The 23,524-nt window shown below is 48.1% G+C and overlaps 2 protein-coding genes across 2 annotated transcripts in view; one reads left to right on the top strand and one right to left on the bottom strand.

Moving 5' to 3' along the window:
* The window catches only part of Lhx4 (LIM homeobox 4), a 28,369-nt gene extending 15,623 nt beyond the window's left edge, over positions 1-12,746 (top strand). The window contains exons 3-6 of the mRNA XM_075987332.1: positions 582-784; positions 5,786-5,940; positions 6,258-6,429; positions 8,437-12,746. Coding sequence (XP_075843447.1) covers positions 582-784; positions 5,786-5,940; positions 6,258-6,429; positions 8,437-8,831 — 925 coding nt within the window. The 3' untranslated portion in view covers positions 8,832-12,746. The remainder of the gene's footprint in view (positions 1-581; positions 785-5,785; positions 5,941-6,257; positions 6,430-8,436) is intronic.
* An 8,632-nt stretch (positions 12,747-21,378) lies between these two features.
* Positions 21,379-23,524, bottom strand: part of Acbd6 (acyl-CoA binding domain containing 6) — a 146,203-nt gene continuing 144,057 nt past the window's right edge. The window contains exon 8 of the mRNA XM_075988291.1: positions 21,379-21,662. Coding sequence (XP_075844406.1) covers positions 21,508-21,662 — 155 coding nt within the window. The 3' untranslated portion in view covers positions 21,379-21,507. The remainder of the gene's footprint in view (positions 21,663-23,524) is intronic.

The following is a 23,524-nucleotide window of genomic DNA, read 5'->3' as shown; positions in this document are numbered from 1 at the left end:
GCTCGATATGCGTGCGTGCGTGCATGCATGTGTGCATGCATGCGTGTGTGTGTTTTGGGGGCCTCAGAAGGAAGAAGAAGTCTTTAGGAGAGCCTCCCTTTGATGACTCTGTTTTCTCCTGAGTGCCTGTGTGGATGCGGGCATGCGCTGCCCCCCAACTGGCTGCACTTGGCCCCCTCCTATGGGAAACTGTGTATGAAGGTTTTTTGTGCTGGACTGAGTGGTCACACAGGGTTCCCTGCCGGGCTGGTCTTTTGGAAAGCACCACAAAGATGAGAAAAGCAGGAGGTGAAGGGTGACTTCCTATTCTGAGGGGCACTTAGAAGCCCCGCCCTCCGCCTCTGTGGATCCCTGGGATGTTAGTGGTGGGATGGGAACTGAGACTCTAGCTCTGATCTAATCCCTTTGCCTGCTGTGCTGGCACCCTGGGCACAGAGCAACGAAGCCAGCAGGAGGCCCAGAGTACTGTAAGCTTTGGTGCTCCTTGGATGCTGGGGCGGTGGGACGGGAGAGGGCTGGTAAAGGGTAGAGACTGCAACCACCACCCCTTTGTTTTTACTTCTCTATTGCCATCCTGACAGGCGCTTCGGCACAAAATGCACAGCCTGCCAGCAGGGCATCCCCCCAACCCAGGTGGTCCGCAAGGCCCAGGACTTTGTTTATCACCTGCACTGCTTCGCCTGCATCATCTGCAACCGGCAGCTGGCCACGGGGGACGAGTTCTACCTGATGGAGGACGGGCGGCTGGTGTGCAAGGAAGACTATGAGACAGCCAAGCAAAACGGTGAGCAGCGTGAGCAGCGCGGCCCTGTACGTGCCCCTCCAGCACCTTGAAGGCTGTGCACTGCTGGCTGAGGTGCCCGTCTCTCAGGGCCCCTCCCGTCCAACCCTCAGCCTCCCCTGAGAACTGTAACCAGGGCTCCACAGTGAGAGTTAGTTCTGACTCCCCCAAACCCTTAGACCTTGCTGGCTCCGTGAAGCATTAAATTAAGCTGTGTTACTGAGAGCGGCCGAGGCCCTTACCAAGTAGTGAACTCAGTCATCTCTGCGTGGAGCATGGCCGGTGAGCTTGGCTGACATTTGAGGTGCACACTTCCTCGTCGTCCTATGCTTTACAAGCTGCAGAAGCAAGAGCCACAGGACTTGCAGAGCTGGCCTGTTTGCCGTTGTCTCCTGTCTCTCCTCAGACTCTGGGCTCAGGGGAACTGACCCTTGAGTGCCTGAAGCCCTGAAGCTGGAGTTTGTCCATAGTCAGATCAATGACTGGGAGGAGCCATGCTTAGGGAGATTCAACAGTAAAATGGCAGCAGCACGCCTTTAATCCCAGCACTCGGGAGGCAGAGGCAGGAGGATCTCTGTGAGTTCAAGGCCAGCCTGGTCTACAAGAGCTAGTGCCAGGATAGGCATCAAAGCTACAGAGAAACCCTGTCTCAAAAAACCAAAAACCAAAACCAGACCAAAACAAAACCCAGTGTGGTGGCCCTTACCGTACCTCAGGTCACAGCACATGCTGCGGTGGAGACTTGCAGCTCCGTGCAGGCTGATGTCACCCCTTGATGTTTCCTGGGAACCTGGCCTCAGCTGGGCAGCCAGAGAAGCTGCTGCTCTTGCCCTCCCTGTCATCGCCTCACAGAGCAGAGGCTTTTCTCTCAGCGTGGGGCTCAGGCCAGTGTGTTCCCCATATGCCCCTCAGGAAGGTCAGTTCTGACTCACTTTCCCGAAGCACCCCCTCTTGGTTTCTCAGTCACAGCTCTGGCAATAGGGCAAGGATATCATGTCCTGCATCTGAGTTTGACCAAACCCAACCTAAGACTCTTAGGCCACAACTCCTAGAACATGAGGGTCCTTTGTCCTTGACTGGCATTTTTATCAACTCAGATATTTCTGTGGAAGGCAGCTCTGTTGATGGGTCTGGATTTGATGGAAGCAAACACATAGACAAACAACTTCATGTATTTCTTTCTAGTTCACTTACCCATCTTTTCTGGATCTGATTAATATATGGAAAAAGATTTTTTTTTTCGAGACAAGATTTCTCTGTAGCTTTGGAGCTTATCCTGGAACTAGCTCTTGTAGACCAGGCTGCCCTGAAACTCACAGAGACCCGCCTGCCTCTGCCTCCTGAGTGCTGGGATTAAAGGCGTGCACCACCACCACTGTCCAACTGAGAAAAATTAGATTTTCTGTGGTGGGGAGCAGGCTGAGGCAATTCTTCAGGGCCCTGTGGTGAGTTAACTGGGCCAACCTTGGCTTTGGCCTGTGGCATGATGGGATAGGGGCCTCATCTCTCTTGGGGACTCCTAGCTCTGACCTTTACTAGTGAACCAAGGATGTTGACCTTCTTCCTCCAAGGACCAGAGACCTCTGTAGATGCTGTTCAAACCTCTGCCTTGGTGAGCTCATTCACTCAGCTTTAGAGGTTCTCAGCCTTCCTAATGCTGCATTCTTTTAATGCAATCCCTCACGTTGTGGTGACCCCCAACCATGACATCATTTTCACTGCTACTTTCTAACTATAATTTTGCTACTGTTACGAATCATAATGTAAGTATTTGTGTTTTCCAATGGTCTGAGGCGACCCACACATGTTGAGAACCATTGCTCTAGTCCCTTAAAACTCTATGCCGTTGCTTTGGAATCCAACAGGGCGTCACAGGAGCGCGTCAGCACAGGTAGACTTAGTAATGCCAAGACAATTTAGAACTGAACCTTACCAGACCTTCACCAAAGCCGTGCCTCTCCCGGGCCTGTGCTGACTCTTATTGTCAAAGACGTCATGCTGACCTTGTGTGTACACAGCCCAGAATCTCCTGGGGCTGTGGATAATTCCAGAGACGAGGGCAGCTAGTAGTAATGTCAAGGGGGAGGCAAAAATGACATTGCAGGGCTTGTCATCTCATGGGAGAAGTTTGTCCTACCGCAGCCTCTTGTAGGACAACGGAAAGCCCTGGTCTTGGCACCCAAGGCTGGGTGCACGGCTTACAGATCGGGAGCTTCTCTGGCAAGCCGAGGAAGCCTTGCCACACTGCTGTTTCTGGAGGCTGACTAGGATGATGCCCATGAAAGGGGACACTAAACAAGAGCAAGTGCTAGTGGAGAGAGATGCAGACAGGAGGTGAGGTGGGCTAGAGCAGCTGAAGGCTTCTGTGCTTGTCCCCTAGGTGTCCTTTCCCTTCTGTGCAATCCCAGGGACCCTCGACATGGTTGGGGACATTTGTCTGCTGTGGTATGTTTGGCTGTTTTAAGTTTCCGTTCCTTCTTGCCTCTCTAAGCCTTCTTCCAAGATCATAATTCCCTCCCTTGAGCTAAACAAGGGGTCTAATATCGGCCATTTGCCCCTTGGTGGGACTTACTCTGTCCGTTCATCTCCCCTCCTTAGATATTTCCATTTTCAATATAGCGATGCTGCATTTTATACCAGGACAAGTTTTAGGAGACACTGCGTATCTCAAAATGAACATATGTTAAGGCCAATTTTCCACGGGAATTAATATTATAAGTGTGTGTTGTGGGGGTGTATTCTGCAGGCATGCCAATCCATAACCAAAGTGTGTTTCGCCTTAATGTTACTTTTTTTATTTTCTCAGCATTATCTCCTGCACCTCGCTGAATGCTCTCTCCTAAATTAACAGCCCGGGGTGTCATGGTCTTGCTTGGCCTTCCTCGTAGTGTTTTTATCACACTCAACTTCCGCACCAAAGTTATTGATTTTGGGGACATTTCTCAGCACGAGCCCTGCCACCGCTACTTAATGAACACTTGGATGACATTGTTATAGGACATAAAAAAGATTTTAAATTATAATAACAGCGAATGTTAAAATAACAGCTGGAGAGTTCCCATAATCACGTGAAGAGAGATTGTGCAGGTGTGCGGTGGTGCTGTACCGAGCAGCCACCCACCGCCGTGTCAGAGCACCGGCATGGCCGTGAAGAGTGACTTCTGACTCACGTGGCCAACCTGCTCTGAAATTAGGGACTCTCACCTGCCACACACACACCTTGCTGTACACGCTTTGTTTCTTTTGAGTGGGAGATTCTCCTTGTGTTGTCCAGGCTGGCCTCAAACTCTTGGGCTCAGGTGATCTCCTGCTCAGCCTCCAGAGTGGCTGGGACTAAAGGCTTCCACTCCTCTCCAAGTTTCATTAGCTGGGAGTTTGTACATAAGGCCATCTGCATATTTCGAAAGCACACCATTTTGTGCCTGTGTAGTTTAGATTGTGTCAAATAGCGCTGTGTTGTGAGGTCTATACACCTGGCCACAACCCTCACTACAACATTCAAAGTGAGGCATGTCTGGGCTTTCCCCGGTGGTGATCTGCCTGGGGACTCTGGACCCTGCCCCTTGTCGGTCCCTGACAGCAACTCTCTGAGGCCTTCACCCTTCCCTGTGGGCATGTGCTGAATTCCCAGAGCATGGAACCCCACATGTGGAGGCCACATTACTCCCCAGCTTTAGACCCTGCTCACCAGAGTCACTCACCAGGAAGGCCCAACTCGGTGTGCTGACTCCTAGTATCTCCTAGAACCAGGGACTGAATGCATGTAAGGCTTCTAGCAAATCTGTACACAGTAGGTACTTAATAAACAGTGGGCAGTATTGTTGGTCCTAAATGAGTTTTTTTTTCAATAGAAAGGGAGAAAAGGCAAAAACACATGTGAAGGCCCAGAGAAGTTGGAGGCCATGTTATTTCTTGCCAACTTTATTCTTGGCTTCCCCTGATGAGAGCCAAGTCTAAGAGCTGGGGGACAAACTGTTTCCCCTCACAGGATGTCACTCGGCCGAAACGTAACAACTAGCTTTAACAAGCCCTTGAGGCTGACCACTCAAAACCCACTGAAGACATTTGCAGACCGCAGTTTGCCCTGATTGGTGCTTTTCAGAAAATCTGACTGCGACCCACAGTGTGAAACTCATTTTACCTTTCAACCAAGTGTGTGTCCGGGAAAGCAAAACAAACTTCACAGAACAATACATATTTTATTCCACTTGTCCTATGAGTTTTGACCCTTTGATGGGAGGGGTGGGGGTGGGTGGCTTTGCACCAGTTTATAAACATATGGGTGTCTAGTGAAGTGCGGGCTCCCCCTCAGTTGTGAGGCTTGGTAGGTTGGCAGAGGCAATAAGGCCCAGGGTGGAACTGAAGGCGCAGGAGAGGTGAGGGGGCAGGTTGCCTGAGGCCGTTCTGGACAGACTATCTTTTGACTCCTTCCTTTGAGGACTCGGGATGCAACTCTTGAGTAAGCAGAGTATTCGCCATCACAGGGAAATGAGGGGAATTATTTTCTGTTTGTGACAGGCCTCTGTGTGGCTAAACTGACCAGGGAGGGAGAAGACAGAGCTGAGGGGAGATGGGAAGGTGGGGCTTATGAAAGGCTGCTGGCCAGTGTCAGCATCCCTGGGTGGGGATTACTTCCTCCCAACACTGCCTCTTCCTCCCTCAGGTTGTCTCTGGGGAAGGGCAAGAGGGGCTGGAGGTGAGGAGGTCCAGCTGCTTCAGCCCCAGGTTGTCTCTGGGGAAGGGCAAGAGGGGCTGGAGGTGAGGAGGTCCAGCTGCTTCAGCCCCAGGTTGTCTCTGGGGAAGGGTGAGAGGGGCAGGAGGTAGAGGAGGTCCAGCTGCTTCAGCCCCAGGTTGTCTCTGGGGAAGGGTGAGAGGGGCAGGAGGTAGAGGAGGTCCAGCTGCTTCAGCCCCAGGTTGTCTCTGGGGAAGGGTGAGAGGGGCAGGAGGTAGAGGAGGTCCAGCTGCTTCAGCTTCACTAATTCCATCAAGGTGTCTTCGCTGCAGATGACTCGGAGGCCGGGGCTAAGCGACCTCGGACTACAATCACAGCAAAGCAGCTGGAGACACTAAAGAATGCCTACAAGAACTCACCAAAGCCAGCGCGGCACGTGAGGGAGCAGCTGTCCTCCGAGACAGGCCTGGACATGAGGGTGGTACAGGTGAGTGATCCAGGCCTGGGGCAGGTCTGTGCCCTCCACCTAAGGAAAGCTTGGGGACTTGAGCGACATTATCTGGGAGTGGGTGGCACCGAGTCTACAGTGAGCAGAGTTCAGGACCAGTGCCCTGGGGCATGAGGCTCAGTCTGAGGAGACAATGGGCACCCCACACTTTGTTCTGACATACTACCAATGTGCTTGATCCGCTTCCAACCACTTGTCTTGAGGGTCCAGGGCTTTAGGTACCTCCTGAGTGCTTGGGGGGGGGGCACTGGGGTCTTGAGGTGACCCCTGAATGTGTTCCCTGTGGTTTGTGGCAGGTTTGGTTTCAGAACAGAAGGGCCAAGGAGAAGCGGCTGAAGAAGGACGCGGGGCGGCATCGCTGGGGGCAGTTCTACAAGAGTGTCAAGAGAAGCCGGGGAGGCAGCAAGCAGGGGAAGGAGAGCTCTGCGGAGGACTGTGGGGTTAGTGACAGTGAGCTGAGCTTCCAAGGTGAGCAGGGCTGGAGGGGCGAGCCTGAGGCCCTAGGCAAGGCCTTGGGGGACAGCAATCCTTGCCAGCAGATGGGATTTTTCTGACACCCTCCTGGGCACAGGGTTTTTGTAGACTTTTAGTCAAGGGTGGGAAGGGTGTTAGTGGCCCTCCCAGAAAGGGTGAGGAGAGCAAGAGAAGGCTGTTGCTGAGATACCGGGGCTGGGGTCCCCAGGATGCAGCCTAGCCCCGTCCTGGCCCAGAGGCGCTCTCACCAGCCCACAGTCTTCGCCCCAGCCCTCCTGCACTTCTCCCCTTTGCAGGGACACTGAGCTCCTCCCACGGCCCCCTAGAGTAAGCCGCTCCTCCAATCCTGGTGGCAGGAGGACATGCTCAACAGGCCTTTTCCTGGGAAAGCAATAATGTGAGTGCATGACGGGGAATTGGCTGCGGTTCCGGAACCCCTCCCCCGCCACTCACTCCACCCTGTCCTCTGCACACAAGCTTTGCAGCATGCGCTCTGTTCAGACCTGTGCATCATCAGCAAAACTGCAAATTACCGCATGAGTGGATCCTCAGGTTGTTTGCAAATAACCGTGACTGTCCTTGGTCACCGAGCCCTCACATACAGGAGGTCTTTTTGATGTGGGTGGGAGAGGGAAGGACCCTGAACTGAGGATCGGAAACCTGATTTCTAGTGTAGCTTTGTCAAAGCCAGAGCCCCAGTCTATACACGGGGACCACCACATCCTTAGCCACCTCACAGAGCTATCACGGGTGTCAGTGACCACAACCAACTGTGGATGAGCTTGGGGAAAGCTAAACAGGCCTGTGTATCAAGGACAACTGGGGGGCATGGTTGTCCCATAGGAGACCATCATGGACAGCAGGTACCAGCTGAAGGCAGAGGCGAGCCTAGTTTTCTCCTTCCTGCTCCCTTTGAATGACACATGCTCCCTCTTTTATATTCCTCAGTGGAATGTGGGATCAGAGAGGTCTAGTCACAAGTGGCCTTTGGAGGAATCAGTGTGTTGGCCCAGGGAGAAAGGGGAAAGAAGCCTCTGGAACAAGTTACTTACCACGGGCACAAAGCTAGGAAATCTCTGACCTCAGCCCAGTGGTCTGCCGAGCCCAAACTCAGCCTTCTTAGTCCACAGCGCTTAGGACCAAGGAGGGCCAAGGAGATGTACGCCCACTCCCCAGGCATCTTGGCAGGGTCGAGGAAGTTTATCTCATGCAAGCTTCTCACGTCCCTACCTGGAAGACACAGGAGCACCACACCTAGTTTTGTGGCTCTTTTCTCTTGGGTGCGGTGGGTCTCTGGGTATAACATGTTCTGTCTGGGTAATGACGATCCTGTAATTCTTAAGACTAAACCTGCTCCCTCCTATGGAAGAGAGAAATTCCTTCGGCAAATTTCATTAGATCCCCCTTAATGAAATTCTTCAAGAAACCAGAAGGTCCATTTGCCTTAATCAAGTCATTCTTTATCCTCAGTAAGTAGGTTATTTGATATAGAAAGAAACTGAGTTCTTGGATACTGAACTCCATTTTGGGGTGGATGGGGATTTTATATAGAGGTCTAAGAGCCGTGGCCAGCACCTTTATCACACAGACTTGTTTCCAAGCAGCCCGACCGAGGACTTTTCTTGCTTTGAAAGCCTTCAGAGTAAACCCTCTCAGTAGTTTCCATTGTGACAGACAATGTGACCCACCAAACCCAGGCCCTCACACTGCTCAGTGTCACCAGGGTATCTCAGAGCCACTCTAAGACCGACGGGTTCACCAGACACTTCCCAGCCCATGGGGCCTGCGGATTTCGGTGCGGGCGGTTCTTGTCTTCCCTTTGGTCTAGGTTGGTCTCTGGATGGTAGGCTGACATGTTGGTGTCTGACCTGTGCTTGGCAGGGGGGCAGCTGCTGCCCGTGGGCATCCAATCCCTCCTGGTCATTGTGTTGCTGGATGTGAAGAGCAGGGACCAGCAGAGTCCTGGCAGCTGACAATGTATCTCCGTTCTTTTGTCCACAGAGGATCAAATTCTCTCAGAGCTTGGCCACACCAATAGGATTTATGGCAACGTGGGGGACGTTACAGGCGGACAGTTAATGAATGGGAGCTTCTCCATGGATGGTTCAGGACAATCCTATCAGGACCTGAGGGATGGGAGCCCCTACGGAATCCCCCAGTCTCCATCCTCCATATCGTCCCTGCCATCCCATGCTCCTTTGCTCAATGGGCTGGATTACACAGTGGACAGTAATCTGGGCATCATTGCGCACGCAGGGCAGGGAGTAAGCCAGACACTGAGAGCCATGGCTGGGGGACCCACTTCTGACCTCTCCACAGGAAGCAGTGTAGGCTACCCTGATTTTCCAACTAGCCCAGCCTCTTGGCTTGATGAAATGGACCATCCTCCTTTTTAGACCTTCCTCCCCACCTTTTACCTGTCCTCCCGGCTTGAGAGAATATCTTCAAGGATCAAAAGAGACTTGCCTCTTAAGGATCAAAAGTACGCCAACGTGAGTTTCCATTATTTTCAATGGAAGTCCTCCGCTGTTCCTAGAAGGCTGAGACCACACTAGGACTCGGCTTTCTTAGGAGGTGACAGGAGAGCGACCTCATCTCAACCACAGCACAGGGCTGGACAGCCCAGAGCGCTAGGTCACTGGCTTGTTGGCTCCCTCCCCTCTCACCTTGCTTCGAGGCTTTGGCTGCTCAGTGCTTTGACAGCACAAGGTGACCGCGACAGGCCACCTTGGCCTTTGGGAAACTCTGCTCCGGCTGGCGCAGCTCACATTTTGCCTCCTAAATCACAGCTTTCACCAGAACCAGCATTCCTGAGGGAGAGGCACCATTGCCCTTGAGAATAATAAAATGGTTTCTGGACCACCTTGATTACACCGTCATTTTCAAAATAAAGTCAGTTATTAAAGGTTAGTTAAAAATACTGATGCCCACAGTTTGATATAAAAAAAATGGCCCTGTACCATTCTGTTTGTTGCTGTGAAAATATGATTTCTTTTCCTACCTGCAAGGGTGACCCAGGGTGAGCCCGGGTTTTAAAAACCCCATCTGTATTGTTGAACCCCTGATGGCAAGAGGTGGCTTCCACTCCGCGTGACTCTGGATCTTCACAAGCAGTCCCATGAGCCCTTGGTGCAGAGTGCCTTTTCATCTGCTTATATTGTTTCCTCCTCAAGACAGGCTGAGGGCTACACAATGATCAAAGCTAAACCATGCAGAGACCGGAATGACAATCAGTGGAAACATTTGTACACACACTCGGATTCCAAACATGCAGTCTGTTTAGTCACACTGGTGGATGCGAGGCTCCCTGACTTCCCTGGCTTTGTGATGGGGCGGGAATAAAATCTGGAGCATCCACTCTACTCAGAGAGTTGGTTCTGAGGAGTTTGCAAGGCTCTTTTCCTCTCTTAAATAAAAAGCTTCCTCTGCCATCCTAGCTGATTCAGTCAGAAGATAGGAACCAACTCTTCTTTTCTTTTGTGGAGGTGGGGAGGGCTCACCTTGGTTAGGTTTGGAAGACCAGCTGGGCTCTCTGGGTTGCTGGCTGGACTTGCGCCACGCTGCAGGTTTCAGTCCCACACCCAGAGAGCCCCAGCTCTCTGGCCAGCCACAGCGGAGGGATTCTCTGCCTGCAAGGTTTGCAGTAGTATTTTACGAAGCCTGCAATAGGGGCGAGGCCAGCCTGGCTCTCAATCTGTCATCTGAGAGAGGCTGTTCCTCTGTGGTAGACACGGCCATGACTGGTGGCAACTACCACTGGTGTGACCCATTTCTGGCCATCAAGTAAGTGCTCCATGTTCAAAGTTCCTGGGAAGTTAGCCAGCTGGAATCCCCCACCCCCTCAGGAAGCTGGTTTATTTCTTCTGGCTTCACAGCATGGCCTTTCTGTTACATGAAGTGTTGAGATCAGAGGCCCAGGGGCCCCTCTTTCTGTCAGCCATATTTGAGGATTCAGGTATGTGGTTAAGGAGATGAAAGGGAGGAACACATCTCCTCTTTGGCTGCTGGCCTTCCTGCAAGCCTCTTTCAAAGCTGAGTTCAGTTAAGCTTCCTTAAAGAAACAGTTCTATGGTCAGTTCTGTAGTGGCGTTTTGGTGGGCTAGCTGTAGCTGGTCGGCTTGGCTCTGGAGAGTGCAAACATAGTCGCTTTTGCTTTCTTGAGCTCTCACGTCTACCGGTGATGATGCTCGTCAGTGCTACTGGAATTCCCCGACAATGTGGATGATGGGGTAATGATAGAGACACAGATGCAAGACAATATGCCATGTGAAAGAAAGGGCAGACATCAGTGAGAAGACCCCTTTCTTAAATACCTCATCCTCAGCAGACTGTCCATAACGTACAAACAAAGCCAGGCTGGGCAATCTAGCTGAAATGCTGCCCTAGCTAGGCCACAGCCTCAGCTTGACTGCTGGTTAGTGTCTCATGGTTTGTGGTTTTGAACATTCTATAGAGCACTATTGAAGACTGAAGTTAATTGGTTTTTGGTTTTGAAAGTGAGTTAATAATACTCTCAACTCAGTAATAAGAGAGCAGGAAGCTGTTATCACCCATACTAACATAGTGATGTTGGTAGAAGCTTCTTGGGTGGTTTTCTTTGAGGGAGCATTGAGCTGGAAGGGCTCTTAGGAGAGCACTGGCTAGGAAGGCTCAGAGGCTTTAAGTCCTGTTCAGAGCTGGCTCCCTAGAGGGCAGCACACTCTAAGAGCCCATTTAGAAGCACAGCCACAATGGGCCTCAGATTTTAAGTGGATCTCCCTGCAAATTCTGTTCAAATTACAGCTGTGCTGGTGTCCCAATGGGCACTTCACACTAAGACTGTTCTTTGACTTGCCTGTGGTTCAAGATGGAGAACAGGATGCTTCCTTATGAGATGTCCACACTAGGATACCAGTAAGCCTCTGCTGGCTCTTTCCTTCCTCGTCCAGGGCAAAGAGGATTTGAAAACATGAAGGGTAAGCTTCTAGAGGCATGTACAGTATCTGGGCCCGGCTTTGCCTCTAAGCGAACATTTGACCGACACCTGCGTTAGAATGCGTCCGGCAGACTTCTGAATCCTAGAGCAAATTTAAAAATTAAGTAAAAGCAACAACAAACAACCCTGTTTCCAGTGGCAAGTGGCATAAGCAAGGATGGGAACAGAGCGATAAAGCCATGGAGGAAACATCAACCCGAGGCCTGCTGGCCAACGGGGCAGAACCTCTCGCTGAAGGGCTATGGGGGAGCAGGCACATTTCTCTCAGGCCTTGCCTCTTCTGCCAGTTACAGCATAACTAGGAGTTATACTGTAGTATAACTATAGAGAAAATTGCTCCCATAAATTAACACAGAAAAACCATGGAAAGAACAAAATTAAGACCTGGGCAAAGCACTGGGCAGTGGCCTGAAAGAGATCCTGTGCCGTCATAAAACATTAAATCTATAAGGTAACTGGGACTGTTAGTGCTTCTTCATTAAGGACATATATAAAAAAAAATATGTAGACCAAATGCCAATCCCACGTCTGAAGCTCCCAGCCGGTGAGCTGGTGACCAAGGGGCCTCTTGGCAGGGAGGTTCAGGCTTCTGAACTGTGTGGCTGCTCACCATCCTGCATCCTCAGAGCCCCTCCCACTCCCTACTACTGACACCTTAGCTCTCACTGCAGGAACGAGGACCACGCCTCCTCAGTCAGCAGGGTCTGGAGATTCAGTTTTAAGCGGTGCACTTTAAAAACTGGAAACGGTGAGACGAAGAAAAATTCAATTAAGCGGAAATGAGTTTTGTTTTATTGCCTGCTGCTGAAGGGCTCTGGGCATGCTGAAGCTAAATAAAAGCACATCACTGGCTCTCTCTTTCTTGGATTGGTCAAGTGCCCATCACCCCCCTTTTTTTTCCTGCAGTATTTGCTCCAACTTCTCTAACAGTGACTGGAGCCAAAAAGAGAGAGCTCAGCAAAGCCACCCCATCCCCACTCTGCTTGGTAGAACCACACTAAAAGCACAGATGCCCGCTGCTAGCTCTGGTGGAGAGATAGCTGCAGGTGTGGGAGGGGCGCCAAGCGTTCCTTTGCTTAGTGAGGCAGAGCACAGGTGGACTGAGCAAGGCCACCTCTCCCACCTGTGGCCGCCTACAGCAGGGATCACACTGGACCTTCCCATGTGAGGACTGTATTAGGCCTAAGGAGCAGGTTCTGGGCCCTGGGACTCCAGATGCCACTCTGAGGTCACACTCAGACCTCAAAGCAACAGATCTCCTAGGCTTTGGAGTCTTGCCCCCAACCTTCCACGGTGTAAATTTTGTACAGTTAAAAAGAAATAAAGTTGCATTTTCCTGGAAAAAAAGAAAAAAAAAAAGCACCCACCCCTCCTTATTTATTGCCACGGGACTCTGGAGTGCAGAGATGGTGCGTTTGTTTGTATGTGCCTCCTGTGTGCTGGCATGAGATGTGTACGGTGCAACTGTAAAATAAAGATGGAGATTCTTTAGAAGCTGACGTGCCTTGCTTTTTACTTGGTCCTCTGGAGAGTTTCTTTCTTGACATAGGCAGTATAAAAAGCCGAGCTGATGCAGCAGCCTGTCATCACCACAGGGAAACCAAAAGCACAACTCTGAATTCAAAAATCACTCACAGCCGTGAAATGGCATGAAGTGCAGGCTGGCTCCCACCAAGCCCCAGTGATCCCCCAGTCTCTGTGTTTACCCCAGCCGGAGGCCAGCTAAACTTCACAATGGATACAAATCCAGGTCCTCATGTTTGTACAGCAGGCCCTTAACCGAGCCATCCCCCCAGCTCCCTTTGGTTTTTCAAATACCAATTTCCTGTGGGCATAGTCTTCTGCCCCTTGATTTTGGAAATACGTAGAAAAAAAATCTATTGACCACATAATTTGTAATGGCTGTCTGTGCTGTTTTTACAGTTTTTCACACTTACAGTGTCCCCTGTACGGAGCAGCCGCGGTGTCTATATTTGCGTGAGAGAAGAGACAGGAGGGAGGGCAGAAACCCCGTTAGAGTGATCCGGGCTCTTAGACAACTGGTGTCTAGGAAAATTTTTCTCTGCTGGGTGCTGTGGGACAATGGTCTGGTACCCTGTAAAGATTTGTTACTTGTATTTTAATAAAATGCTGATTGGCTAGTAGTCAGACAGGAAGTATAGGTGGGGGGGGCGACAAGAACAGAAGAATTCTGGGAAGAGGAAAGGCTCAGTCTGCAGTTGTCACCCAGACATAGAGAAAGCAAGATGAGAATGCCTCACTGAAAAAAGGTACTAAGCCACCTGGCTAACACAGACAAGAATTATGGGCTAATTTAAGATGTAAGAGTGAGTTAATAAGAAGCCTGAGCTAATAGGCCAACCAGTTTATGATTAATGCAGACCTCTGTGTGTTTCTTTGGGACTGAGCAGCTGTGGGACGGGGCAGGACAGAAACCTCTGTTAACAACAGGGGACATGTTAGTGTGACATTTACTCAGAATGAAGAGAGCAATAGACTGGCTCACTAAAAACAAAACCAACCAACCAAATACAAACCAAGGGGCTGGACTGATGGGTCAACAGTGGAGAGTGCTTGCTGCTCTTAGAGTTTGGTTCCTAGCACCCATGTGGGGTGGCTCCCATATCCTCTTCTGAACTCTGTAGGTACCAGCACTCATGTACACATCTCTACACATGGACATGTAATTAAAAAAATACATCTTTTACAACAAAACAAAAAGCCGCTAAGACACACACGGCCCTCTGAGGAGAACAATCAGAAGTTCCGCCCCCACTGTTCCATTGCTATCCCAGTTAGTCGTCTTTCTTCTTGGGTCTCTGACTCTACTGAGCTAACATTACAACAGGCTGAAGAGATGCAAGGCCAGGCTGTGAGTTCCAGCCAACTGCTGAACTAGAGGTCAAACCCAAAGAGCGATGCCCCTCAGTACTCTGTGTGTTCCTGAGATTTGACACTTGGGATGTGCTGGTACACGTCTGTAATCCCAGTACTTGGGAAGTACAGACATGAATTCGGAGTCATCCTCAGCTACATTGCGATTGGGAGGGGCTTGGAAATCTGTGAAAGGTGGGGGGGGGGACTGCCTTATAGGAGATAAAATACAGACTGAAAAAAGTGGTCTTGGCATACCCTTCCAGTTAGAAATACACGTTTATTTTTTTTTAAGCCATTAAAATGGTAAATAGGTTTTAACAGATGGCTTTTCCACAGCAATGGAAAGCCCAGGCAAGGACTTTGGGGTTAAATCTCATATTTTAGTCACCTGGGACTAGTTTATTATTGCAGAAAAACAAACATCCATAAAGTTGACAGCTCCCTACTCCGCTCTGAAGTGCAGTCCTTGAAGTTGCCTGCTCACCGGCCAGCTGAGGGGTGGCTGCCTGCAGACAGCGACCTAGGGAATTCAGGTTACATTTCGACACCTGTCCACTGCGGGACTTACAGCCCACCCAGGCTGGAGGCTGTGACAACCAAGAAACCCTATTACCAATGGGTCAGGACGTTTAGACTCAGTATGTGTGCCGGCTTTCTTTTTTTAAAAAATCATTTTAACATTTAATGCTCTTCAATTAAAGTGATTTCCTGGAGTGGATGCCAAGCTTCGTCTGGAATGCGCATTAGCCACTTTCCGAATCGGTAGTTAAAGGCACGAGGGATTTAAACAGCAATCCACAGTCCGTTCCGTCAAGGTTCGGCGGAATAAAGCAGATTATAAACAATAATATATGTCTTTCTCCTCTTTTTCTGGAAGGGTTCCAAACTCACAAACAGGGCTAAAGTGCTATAAACGTAACCAGGACTAAGCTGTGGGCTCCACAAATGTACTCCATGAGAGCCACGCACCCCAGTGCCACTTTTTATCCCGTGTGCGTCTGTGCGCGCCTACTCCGAAAGAGCTTTTTATTACACAAAGTGTCCATCAAATGAACCCACCTGCTAAATATTAAAATAGAAACCAGGGCTGTGACACAAGCGAGAGACAAAAACAAGTCCTGTCTGCAGGGGGGATGACAACTGATGTGGCGCAGAGGGCAGCCACTGAACGTGGATGACTGCCTCCATGGACTGGCAGGCTCAGTCGCTGCATTCAGGGTCAAGGGTCACTTCCCACCTAAGACACCCACACCGAGTCCTAGGGCTCTTGGGAGGTGAGTGCTCACTGGAGGACAGCTTTTCCCGGTTACATCTTTTTGCAGTTGTTCAGTTGGTTGGTTTTATTGACACCGGTGTCATCCCCACTGCAGACAGGACTTGTTTTTGTCTCTCGCTTGTGTAACAGTCTGGCCTTCGACATCTCGCGTGAGCCTTCCAAGTGCTGAGGCTACAGGTGTGCACAGGAGCTTACAACCACAGCTTCCAGCTGCTCTCTAACTTGAACTGCTAACTCAGCTCCTTGTAAGATGAGTCGATCCTGCCCCACACTCAGAGCAGTGGGGCGGCCTGAGCACACCCTGCTTCAGTGTTAGGGTCAGGAGGCTAGACACTGGTGGAGGAAGGTACACTGCCCTTGAACGACCCAGGACACGCACCCCGAAATGTCAACTAACAACTTGACTCTGTGACTGTGCTAGGAGAACAAAGCAAAACACAGCAGAGGAAAGTTTGAAGAATTGCTGTGTATCTAGAAGTCAATGACTCCACCATGCTGATTAGCAGTCTGCTCTGGAGGGAGGTCCATCCCCAGAACATCCCAGGGCTCTGGGGACAGATGAGACTACACAGCCTGCCCTCCTCCACCCTTCAGGGGAATGAAACACTGATCATACCTGGTGGATAATCCATGTGAACTGAGAAGTACAACAAGGGATCTGGTGAAGAACTGTGACTGGCTAGAGAAATGCAGACAGGTTTAAAGTCACATGACCACAAGACTGAAGTAAGGAATTTCTGTGTTCTCAGGGAGCCCATTGGAGAATACAAAATCCGCTAAGACACGGATAATGGAGCTTTTGAAGGTGGCTGTCTCGCTTATCCTGAGAACATGACTGAAGGAAAACTCTTGGATCTGGTATTAAAGGGGTTGGAAAATCTCTAAGATTTCAAAGAAATAAGACTCATGTATTATGTACATATTATAGTCATGAACCTTATGTTAAAATGGGTCTTTTACTGTTCCTCGTTTCAATAGTAAACTTCGCCTCATAGACTAGATCTAATATTTTAATTGCTATGAAAACATCTGGCCCAAATCACCTTAGGAGCTAGGATTTGAAATTTATTAATAAATATGTAAACTTAATATATTTTCATTTGAAATTGAATCTGGTAGCTACATACTTATTTAGTGTTAAGATTTGTAAAATGATTTTTTAGAAACTCAAAGTTTGATAAGATCCTTTGTGTTTCAACTTTTAAGTTGAATAAACACTTAGAAGCCTTTATGTCCAACCGATGCATGTATTTTCTTAGGCATGAAACCTTTTCTACAACAAGCTGGCTCTGCCAGTCACACATCTTAGTCATTAATCTCGGAGACGATGTACTTCACATAGAATAATAACCTATAGCTAAGTAGTTAAACCTGGCAGGAAGCTATGAAATTCTTATTTAACAGGCGGGGTCACTGGATCGTAGGAACCTTTTAAACGGAAACCGCTGAAACATTAAAACAGGACGAAATTCCAGAGATTTTGCTTCGCCTGCTCTTCTTGTACCTGACAAGCAGAGGGGACAGCAGCATGTGACAAACTGGCTGACTCCTCGCTCTTCGATATCAGAGAGATTATTAAAAAGTTAGTTCCTGATGGCAATCCACGATTTTCTAGGAGACTTTTCTAGATATCTTAAGACAGAATCCTGAGACATGTTAATTATTTTTAAAATAATTTATTTTTGTTGTATGTGCATTGGTGTTTTGCCTGCATGGATGTCTGTGTGAGGGCGTTGGGTACCCTAGAACTGGGATTACAGGCGTTGTTAGCTGCCATGTGGGTGCTGGGAATTGAACCCAGGTCCTCTGGATGAGAAGTCAGTGTTCTTAACTGCTGAGCCATCTCTCCAGCCCTGACATGTTCATTCTTAACACCCATGCCGATGGAAAGCTGAGTGCCACTGGGCTAGACTGACAGGAGGTCCGAGAAATACCTGTAGGTTGAATGGAAAGCCTGCTTTGGGGTCTAACAAGAGTGAAAGGGATTCGGTAGATGTGTCCTTGATGGTGGGCGAACTGACCAGCCTGTGTCTTTCACTCTTCCTCGCACTGCCCTGCTAACAATGTCTCCCTTAGAAAGCTACTGGGTAGTGGCAACAGCTTAAACGATGCTATGGAATCACTCTGAAAAATAGAGTGAAGTTAAATAGACATGCTAAAATCATGATCACTCTGAAAAATAGAGTGAAGTTAAATAGACATGCTAAAATCATGCGAGACATACATGATTCAGTCGGCGGGCTCACTTCTGTACAAATCTGAGGGCAAATAATTCAGAGCTCAACTTCTTAGCCAGTGCCTCATGAAAGACTCCTAATGTGGTAGTTAGTGTGAATATATATACATATATTCATATGTATATATATATGAATATATATTATAGCTGGATTCTTGGCCAATGATTTAAAAAGAAAAACAAAATCAAACAAGGAAACAAAAGACAATGATAATTTTTGCTTGGACATTTAGCCTGGTGATAAGCATTAGCAAATGCAAGCAAGATTCTGGCTTTCTGGCTCTAGCGCCCACACTGCCATCACCAGCACCAACCTCTCCTGTCCAGCTCTTTCTAAGAGGCACAGCAATATTACACACACCATCTGGTAGAAGCACTTAAAACTACAAAACTGGGCAGCCAACCAAAGGTTCTCGTCTGTGACAGAACCAGAAACTGTATCTTTGATGACAATGGATGGGCTTCAGGAGAGTGTAAAGCCCTCAGACTTCCACTCTAAGCACAGCACTGTTGCCAGGCAGGTGACCAGCTTTTCCAAGTGATCCGGAACTCCCTCACATTTAAGACCTACACACCAGAAGACAGGCTCAGGCAACAGGTTAGGGGAGAGTGCTGGCCTAGCTCACACAAGGCTCTGCCTTCCGGCTCTAGAACTATACACACACAATTCAGCCAGTGTTCTGAGCCTAAAGTGAGTCAGACACTTTGCCTTCTTTGATATTTGTTGACATGACTTTCTTTGTATTTCTATTTTTCACCCAAACCCACTGTGACTGCATCGAGACTACTGTGGAGGCAATCAGGGCTTTTCAGATCAGTCGACAGAGGACAAAGTAAATGACAACCACGAATAAATACTAACCACAAAGACAGCAGCGGTGTTCTGATCACAAAGCTAAAAACAGCATCCTAAGGAAATAAGGCTGAGCACATGTTCACACACAGGCACACTATGGAGGGGACATTCAGGAGGACGATAAAAGGAAGACACCACTGAGAAAGAAATCAGAATAGGAAGGCAGTGTGTAGTCTAGATACCAAAGGTGGTGACGTAACGTAACAAGTGTGCCTCGTCACAACCACGTGGAGTCCTCTTGCCAGCCAGCTTTTAGTAGCCATTTTTAAAATGCTCATAAGCATTAGAGGTATCAAATCAAAGAGCTGAAAACAAGGATGAGATGAAATAAACCCTAACTTGTAAACATTAAAAACAGAAAAAGTTGGTCATTTTAAAGTGCTTGCTGGGGTACGAGCAGAAGTGACTCTTCCGGGTGAAGGCTTCCTATGACGTGTTCCAGTAAGTGGTCGCCGTACACGTGATGACGTGAAGCTAAGGTGTCTTCTGATTCAGCTTGCTGGATCATATGAAACACGGTGACCATGGGAAGCCGGCTGTCTGCTTCGGGCGCTGTCCTTTGTTGATGAACTGCAGCCTTTGGTAATGAACTCAGGATCTGACCAGTATGTGGCATGCTAGCATAATAATTCAATAATTTAAAGGGAATGAAAATAAACCATGACTCAGTGTTCACTGACATTTATGGAAGAAATTGTCTATAGAAGACCCAGGAAAATGACCCATAGATTATTATGTGATAGTAAGGCTTTTGTAAATTTAGATATTGGAAATTAATTTTAGAATTTACCAGATTTGAAAATATTAAACTATTATATACCCCCAAACACTTTCTATTTATTGAGACAAGGTCATGCATGTAACTCAGGCTTGCTTTGAACGCCTCCTCAGCCTCCCCAGTGCTAGAATGATCGACACCAACACACTCAGCCTCACTGATAACTGTTTTTACTCATGGTCTTGGATTTAAAATCTTTAAAATAAAGTATGTAAAACAAGCCATAAAGTCTGTATAGTTTTAAATGTGGCAGAACAAGGCAATAAAAAATCGTGTCTAAGAAATATTGAGCTCTATATGCAAAGGGAGATAGACGGAAAAAGGAGCTCCTGGGTAGTTTCTTGCTCAGAGAACTGCTCTAGAAGGTTTAAATGAACGACTGATTTGCTAATGCCACAAAGATGAACAAAATAACACCAATTAACAATTGCACATAGTATCTCGGTCACTTTTACTGTAACCAATGTATCATTTTTATTTTTTGTTTTTTTCAAGACAGGGTCGTCCTGGAACTTACTCTGTAGACCAAGCTGGTCTTGAATTTATAGAGATACTTTTGCCTCTGCCTCCCAAGTGCAGGGATTAAAGGTGTGCACCACCATGGCCAGTTTTTTTTTTTTAAAGATACATTTGATGACTGTGGACCACAAGAGGCTTAGGCTAAAGATAGGCTGCAACACAGCTAGGATTCAGTAAAAGGATAAAGAAAAGAGAATTACATTAACTTTTCAGTACACACCAATGTGCGCATCATTTCCAGAGGTTACTAAGAAATTATTTTAAAAGATGATTAGTCTTGGTAAACGATTTGGTTTTGCATCTCAGATGTATGAAGCTATGAAAGCCACAAAAGAAGCAGTATTCATATGCCATATGCTGTGGAGGGGTTTGCTCCAGCATAGGCTAGCTCTGGCTAACGAAAACAGCATGCACTGCTGTGGGCTCCACTCAGCGAGGTACATGCTATTCTAACCAGCACACATGTTAGAAAACTACCTTTAATAGCTACGTTTGCAACACAACTAATTTCTTCTTTCATTTTTATTTATTTTTTATATAATAAGAATATCAAGGAATTCCCTAGGTTCTTAAGGTTTAAAAGGGAAATCAGAGGGAGTCAGGCTCAGTAGTGGTACAATTGTTTATCTTTAAAATAAAAATTGTGGTGCACTTGCCTACTTACTATGTACTCTTCTAAAACAAAGCAGTGTTCTCCTAGTACCCGGAAACAACCCAACAGTAACGTCCAGGCAAGCAGGCAGCTCAGCAGGTAAGAGGCCAGGCCTGAGTTGGTTTTTTTAGATTAACGTTGCAAAGGCCTTTATAGCTAATTTAGAGTCCCAGGGAAATTCTTTTCCTGCTTAGTGTTTAAGGAATACTGATTTAACAGATATTCTCCAGACCTGTGTCCCAATCCTCAAGGGAGGTTGCTGAGTGCTACACTGAAATGCTAGAGGTTTTGAGCTTCCAGTGACTGTTGATCTGACGTTCATAGGCCCAGGTGACAAAGCTCTGTCCTCTCCCTCTCTTGCTTTCCTTCCTTCACACTCCTCCTCTTCCCTAGATTATGCTCTCAAGTTCATCTTTACAGCACAGCCATTTTAAGCGCCTATTCAGATTAGCTGTGGAAACGCTACAGGTTCATTCGTTCCTTACTGTGCTGGGATTTCTGGAAACTTCCCTGACTGGCAGTGTGGTGCTGATCAGCACATTTTGCTTCTGCATTGAGAAAGAGAGATAGAAAGATAGAGAGGGAGCAAGCGTAGCCATGTTTAATATCGTGAAATATGATCTGTCTGCTCCTCTCCCCACCCTCTAGAGCAGTGATAAATTTCAAAGCATGCTCGGCAGAATTGGATTCTATTATGCGCAGTACACATGTTCATCACCTAAACTGTGCTCCCCCGGAATGTATGCATGGAGAATGAATTGCTGAGACGTCAAATCCCAGTTCCTCAGAACTGATTTTATTAGCCAATGCATACCAAAGATGGGTGGTTAAGAAGTATTATTTTTGCAGTTTCTTTCATCCCGAAGTCCTACCCTATCAGACTGTGCTTTTCCAACCTCTCGATCAGGCCTTGCTAGCTCTGTGCCGCTGCAGCATCAGAGAGACTGCTTTGCAGCCCGTCACCTCTTCTGGCAGGCAGCCGTCTTGGTCTCGGAGAGTGGGGTCAGCGCCAGACTGGAGCAGCAGCTCCACAATGTCCAAAAACTCGCAGGCAGCAGCTGCAAGGGAAATTGACAAACATGAGAAGGAGTTTACAGCAAGCCAGGGAAAACACTCCTGAGCAGCAGGAACTGTCAGGGTGGCACAACAGCGCGCACCCTTACGGTGGCTGCGTCATCAGCCCTGCAGTGAGAACAAGTCTTAAGAAAACCACGTCTTTTTCCTTGCGTAGAAACATACAAGCATATTTGTAAAATTGTGAGGCTCTGACCTGACTGCAGGGACAAAATGAAAGCAAAGAATGCAGTGGTTAAGTGTTTTATGTTGATGTACATTTTCAGATAATGGTAACCCATGCCAAAACGTTAAATATTCTGCATCAAAGAAAAGATTCTGCTTTATCTTTAAAGGGGGACTATGTAGAGATAACTAAATTTACATATGAAAGAAAATCTGGTCTAGTAATTAGATCATCAATCACTATGTGAAATCTTGGGTGGGGGTTTGTATGTTCACATGTATGTGCAGGTGTGTTCGCCTGTGTGTGAATGCATAGAGATCAGAGGTCAGTGTCAAGTGCCCTCCATTGCTCCCCACTGGGACTCATACTCTCTCAAGCTGGGTGACCAGCAAGAGTCTGGGATGCTGCTGTCTCCATCCCCCAGAGCTGGGGTTACAGAGGGGCAGCCTAGCTTGTGTGTGAGATGGGCTCTGGACTCATTTCCTTGTGATTACGCAGTAGCAGTTATTTTACCACTGAGCCATCTTAGCCACCCGGATCCCAAAGTCTTAAAAGGAGAAAAGGGCTTTACTGCGTCACCAGGTCTAAGGCACAGGAGGGGAGACAGTCAAGACCTGTGATGAAGATGACATTGGTACTGTCCCAAGACAGAAAAACTGACCAAAGGATCAGAGCAGAGAGCTGTCTATCTTCCGCATATACACAGAAAGCGGATTGACGACAAAGGCAGTATACAATCAAGGAGGAAACAGAGATCCAACAATCAGATGGGGCTGAGAGTTGAAGGCGAAACAGGCATTGCACACAAAATGAAGCAAACAGCAGCTCACAAAGGTGAGCGCCCGCACCAACACGCACATATAAATAAGAATGAATACAGACTCAACTGACAGAGTTAGGAGGAGGAGGCAAGCGAAGCCTGAGCATGCGCCCTGGGGCAGCAGTCACCCTGGACACTGACTTGTCATCACAGGCTATCCTTGAACAGCCCCCCCAAGCCCCGCCCTCCCTGCCCCGCCCTCTCCCCCGCTCCGCCCCCGTCCGGGGAAGGATCCACTTCTAGTGATCATGTTGGAGAATGTAGAGGGCAGCAGTGTTCCTGGTGGGCATCAAATGCAGATGACTCAAATGTTCACAGCGGCAACATGTCAACAGAGAACACTGCTCACAGAAGGGAAATCCCATGCAATAGTTAAAACTAAGGAACTCCAACTTCACACAACATGGGTTTATCTCAAACGCACAATGCTGAATAATAATAATAATAAAAAGCAAAGCAAAATACAATATAGCAAAGCCGGGCTGTGGCGGCGCACACCTTTAACCCCAGCACTTGGGAGGCAGAGGCAGGTGGATCTCTGTGAGTTTGAGGCCAGCCTGGTCTACAGAAAGTTCCAGGACAAGCTCCAAAGCTACAGAGAAACCCTGTTTCGAAAAAACAAAAATAAATAAATAAAAAATACAATATAGCAGGATTCTAAAACACTTAAAAACAGACAAAATTAAACATTATTTCTTAGACATACAAGTATGTAGTGAAACTATAAAATTTGTAATACAACTGGGCACACATCTATGATCTAGCACCCGAGAGGCATAGGCCAACCTGGCCTACACAGTGCATTCTAGGGCAGCCGCAACTACAGAGTGAGACTCTGTTTCAACAAAGCTCAACAAAAA

The sequence above is a fragment of the Microtus pennsylvanicus genome, chromosome 10 (assembly GCF_037038515.1).
Source record: "Microtus pennsylvanicus isolate mMicPen1 chromosome 10, mMicPen1.hap1, whole genome shotgun sequence".
Lineage (NCBI taxonomy): Eukaryota > Metazoa > Chordata > Mammalia > Rodentia > Cricetidae > Microtus > Microtus pennsylvanicus.
The sequence above is the reverse complement of the archived record's forward strand: the minus strand, read 5'-3'. Positions and strand labels throughout refer to the sequence as shown.